We start from the raw sequence: 5,049 nt of genomic DNA, 5'->3' as shown, positions 1-5,049 counted from the left end.
CTCTGCAGCCAAACGCCGTCCTCAACACCGGGAGCAGAGGGGGCACCTCGGCCCCGGGCACAGCGCTGGGGAGCGGCAAGGGGTCCCAGGAGCCACCCCACGGCCTCAACCCAGTGCTCCTGGCACCCTCCTCTTCCTCCTCCTCCTCCTGTCACCGGCCCTCACCCCCCTCTTTCCCCAGGGGACCGGCGGAGGATCGGTGCCGTGCGGGAGGGAGAAAGCGCGGTGCCGGTGCCCGATCCCCGATCCCGGAGCCAGGTCCCCCCCGCCGTTCCCCATCCCGGAGCCCCGATCCCGGCCAGCTCCGCGGCTCCGGGGCGGGGCGGGCGGGGCGGGGCGGCCCGGCCGGGCCGGGGGATCCGCCGCCGCCGGAATAAGAGGCTAGAGGAGCGCGGAGCGGAGCGGAGGTAGCGCCGTGTCCCGGAGACTCCCGGCGGGCTCCCGCTGCAGCCCCCATGGAGAAATACAAAGGTGAGGAGGGTCTCCACGCGTGTCCGTGTCCCACGCTGCCCTGTCCGCTGGGGGGGACACGGCCACACACACGGAGGGGGAGCGGCGTTGGGAGGAAAGGGTGTGTGGGGGGGTGGCAGAGCCGCTGACACGTTGCTGTCCCCACGCGTGGGGAGATGCGGAGGCGGTGTTTCCCGAGAGTGGGGCTGGGGGGTCAACGCCTGGAGAAGGGGGTCCCCGCGAGTGGGGCCCGAGCTCAGCTGGAGGGGGGGGATTGTCCGGCTCAGGAAAGGAGGAGGTGGCCAGCAAGTGGGGAGGGGGACCGGCTCCTGGGTTTTTTTTGGGGGGGACGGCACTCCATGAGTGGGGCTGGCCGTCGGGGTCCCCGCGAGTGGGGCTGTGGTGAGCTGGGGGCCGGCGGGGAAGGTGCGGGGATGTGAAATCCCCCTGTACCTGCCCCGGGCGCTGGGCAGCGAGGGAGGAGCTGGGACGGACCCATTTTACACCATCTGGGGATTTTTTTGTTACTTAAGAACAGCGTTTCATTTTCTGCAAGCCACTGACTTTGGCTGACGTTGCCCGCTCCGTCTTTTCGTCCAAAATTGCCCATCTGCGTGGACTTCCCACCCTCCCGGGCTTAACAGGCAGGACTTTGAGTGTCCTGTTTTCTAAATGCAAATAGGTTTGGTGGCTGTGGAGAGGGGGGGGGCGAGCTGCCTCCCTGCTTTTTCCCCGGCAGATCCCGTCCGGGTTGGTGCTCACCCAGGACCCATTAATTTCCCCGCAATCAATGGCTCTGGCGCTTCCTGTGCGATGCTTCTTGGTCATTATCACCCAGAAGGGCTCCTCTGGGGTCTGCAGTGCTGTGGGCAGCTCTTGGAGACCTCTCAAACTTGAGGGCTCCTTGCCCGCTGAGGAGAGGGGAGGTGGGGGTGAGGTGCCCAGGCATGGGACAGTCGGGCATGTGGGGGTACTCTGCCATTTCTGGACCTGCTGGTGTGTCAAAAGCCTCTCCTGGAGGAGGTGGACCCAGCACTTGTGTAGCACAGAGTAAGTCTGCAGTAAATTTTACCAGTTGGGAGGAAACAGCTGTCCTTGTAACTCCTGTCCTGCTTACGGAGCTTAAACATTTAAGCAGGGAGCTTGATATTAGGCAAATATATTCCTGCCTGACCCCATTTGGGCTCATTATTGTCAAACTGGCAAGGTTTGGTTAGGTCTCAGCAGATGCAGTCAAGCTCATAGCCCTTGTCCCCTAATCCTTCTTTGGTGGGGGCTTTATATGTTGAGGTATTATATTACGGGAAGTTAATTTTTGTCAGGACTGTGTTTTTTGGACTATGCAAGTACCTTAGTATTCTGACAGGGCTGGCACGGTGCTGCCTGTTGCATTTTGATCCTTTTCCTCCTTACAATCGATACTTTACAGGCCTGATAAGCACAATAGTAACATACTGCAGAAGTGATGTTAAAGATTATATTACAAGTCAAATATTGTGTAGTTGTCTTTTTTGTTTGGTTGTTGGTTGTTGTTTTTTTTTCTGGCAAGGTCTGTACAATTCCATTCAGTTCCAGTAGCAAAGATTCATTAAGATTCAGCTATGTTTTGTATATTGTCTTTTTAAATATGCACACTACTCCCTCAGAGCAGCGGGGCTGTGTTCTGCACATGTGTAATGAATAGCGAGCACAACTGATTGCGGAGCCTTGCCAGTCCTTTTTGTGCCACTGGTAACGAGTGTGCATTAATGAGGGTACGGAGGCATCTCCAGCTCTGTGGGGCAGCCACAGGTGATGGCAATGGTTCATTTAGTGGATGGGAGGTGTCCCCAGCGTGATGGGGTGGCTGGAATCACCTGGGGCTGATGAGGCAGGTGGAGGAGAAGGGCTGGGCTGGGGGAGAAGGTGTGGGAGTTGGGAGCCCTGAGGAGCAGGTGGAGAAGGCAGGCAAGTAAGCTGTTTATTAATAAGTATGGGGAATATCTGCCTGTTCTGGTGGGGATATCTTATTGCTGCCATGGCTGGTTTGGGGAGTTTTCATCCTTGCCACTAGCCAGGCAGAGCACTTGTGCAGGGAAATCCTGTAGTGATAGAGATGGATGGACTCAAAGAGGACTGTTGAGCAATGAACTGGTGTTGTGGGAGCAGGGACATGGCTACAAGATCTTTCCTGTTACTTAAGAAATGAAGGTTGCAAACATCAGGAAACAGCAGCATTTCTTTCCTTTAAACACAAGCAGGGATGTGCTTTAAACTGAGCTCTAACCGGGCAGGCACGAGAGGTGTCCCTCCTCTTCCAAAGGCAGGGTGAAGCTGCTGCAGGAATCTGGTCAGGTGGAGCGTGCAGGGCCAGGTGAGGTGTGAGCCAGGGAGTCCAGGGCTGGTGGCTGACAGGGTGGCACCCTTGGTGTGGGAAGAGGTTGGGTTGTTGGACTCGCACGGTGGGAAGTGAAGGAGGGATTGTGAAACTCTCCTGGGAATGGGTTTCCTTTCCCAGCCTCTGGAAAGGGGGACGCAAGGCCAGCTGCATAGGAAGATGTAGTCTCTTGACTCTTGTCAGGCAATTGAAACTCTGAAGGATGATCTTGACGTGTCAGGGTGTTTTTTTTTCTGCCAGGCCACAGTAAAGAGTGTCTTCTCCTGTTGGTGAAGGTGCTGTCTAAAAATCCATTTTCTCCCTGTGATTAAGGGAGTATGTGTGAGGCAGAAAGAGCAACAGACCCAACAAGGGGCTCCTTGCCCTGTGTATCAGATGTGGCTGGCTGGTCCATGACCAACCATCTCCAGACCCTTGAGAGGGGGAAGAGATGCTGAATGCACTGTTCCTGATGCACCCTTACTCACCCATCCATCCCTGTAAAGTCCTCTCAGACCAGCTCCTTGTCTCCACGTTCACAGGTGATTCCCATGTGTGTAGTTTAAGATGTCAAGTGGTGTGAGGTTTGTAAGGTTATGATTGTATTTCTAATGTGTTAGAGTTCTGTAATGGAAATTGTGACTTGCAACCCAGGTCTTCAAAGAAAGGTGTTTGGCATTCTTGTTTTACTGTCTCTGTTGAGCAAAGACACAAGCTTTGTGTTTCTTATCTGAGGGTCTCCCAGGGCTCTGCGAGGCATCACTAGTGTTTGTGGTGCTCCTTTCTCTATGGAGGAGAGTGTGTCTTCTTAACAGAAGCTCACAGTCTAGTGTTGATAATATTTAAAATGGTGACTTGATAGAAAGACAAGGTGCTTGCTTGCTAATTAACGTGTTTTAACTGGGAGGGGAAAAGGGTGTGGCTCTGTTTGGGATTTGGGCACGTGTTCTTTTTAACAAGTTCTTACAAATACAAGGAGATATGCTTGGGATTAAGCCGCAGAGTGGAGATATGAATGAAAGAAAAACATGAGCCCTGGTAAGAATCTGAGGCCCTTTTATAAACTTTTGTTAGTCAGTCGGAAATGGATTGATTCATATTAACATGATCTAGGCTCTATACAAACATATGTGGTTTCTCCTCAGCTGAGCATCAACACAGCTGTTGTGTTTAGCTAATTGTCTTGGTGTAATTGGCAACTGGAGAAAACAGGGCGATGTATTGCTCTGTACCAAATCCAATATGATTTTCAGCTGCTGGGCTGAGCATTCTTTGAAATGCAGATGAAAATTAATGCCCTGCATAACTTCATAGCATATACAATAACTCTGACTTATGTGAGAGTGGTGAGTTTTGGAGATGGGAAGGAACTCTGTTGGGGAATAGGCAGCGGGAGTGCAGAGTTCTTTACTCCGTAGAGATTTAGGCTGTGGTTTCAGTCACAGAAAAAGGTTTCATCTCCTTTCTCAATTATACATCTACTGTATCCACCCTACCAGGCCATCCCACACACTGTCACCCGTGCCAGTGTAATATTTCTGTCTCTTCTAGCACAGCTGTATTTCTTATGTAAACAGGGCACCTGAGGATGCTCTGGGTTGTATTGGGTGCACGTGAGCCTCTCTGGTGCTCGCCAGGCCAGGCAGATGAGGCTGTGGGGACACTGGCTTCGGTCCCATTTGATGGGGCTTGGCGGTGGGGGTGGGTTTGGGGGGTGTATAGTTGCCAGGGCTGGGAGTGCTCCTTTTGTTACCCCCAGATCAGTCACTGGGGCTCGTTCCTTCTCCTGAGTGGAAGGGGCAGGGATCCCTGCAGTGGAGGCAATACCCCTGTGGTCCTGCCACTCTGGGTTCCGTGCCCCATCTGTGTCAGCACCACCATTGCCAGGAGCCTGCTGCTGAAGCTGCCAGCATTCACAAGCTCTGAGCTTTGGGCACCTGTTTTTGGGGTGCTCCTGGCAAGGCAGGAGCCCTCACTTTTCTCTTGCAGCCTTGACTAGGATGTCAGGCAGGGCTTGCTCCTGTTCATCCGTGCACCTTTGCCGCTCCCCGCAGCAGGCTCTGTGTGCGCCGTGCCCGGCCAGGGATGGAGATACCATATGAATGAGTTTATTGTTTGGGGGTTTTACTGCTCGCTTTCATTGAACACCCACAGCCCAGGAACACAGGGAGTGTCTATGCAAAAATGCTCATACTGCTTCCCCCCCCCCCCGCTCCCCCCCCCTTTTCTTTCTTGTTGTCGTG

General features: G+C 53.7%; 1 protein-coding gene across 5 annotated transcripts in view; it reads left to right on the top strand.

The window, feature by feature from the left end:
- The first annotated feature begins 351 nt into the window (after positions 1-351).
- AFAP1L2 (actin filament associated protein 1 like 2) overlaps positions 352-5,049 on the top strand; it is a 72,499-nt gene continuing 67,801 nt past the window's right edge. For all 5 annotated transcript variants that reach the window (XM_014960203.1, XM_014960196.1, XM_014960180.1 and 2 more), the window contains exon 1: positions 352-471. In XM_014960203.1, coding sequence (XP_014815689.1) covers positions 456-471 — 16 coding nt within the window. In that variant the 5' untranslated portion in view covers positions 352-455. The remainder of the gene's footprint in view (positions 472-5,049) is intronic.

This window comes from Calidris pugnax, unplaced genomic scaffold, assembly GCF_001431845.1.
Source record: "Calidris pugnax isolate Ruff unplaced genomic scaffold, ASM143184v1 scaffold4, whole genome shotgun sequence".
Taxonomy (NCBI): Eukaryota; Metazoa; Chordata; class Aves; order Charadriiformes; family Scolopacidae; genus Calidris; species Calidris pugnax.
The sequence above is the reverse complement of the archived record's forward strand: the minus strand, read 5'-3'. Positions and strand labels throughout refer to the sequence as shown.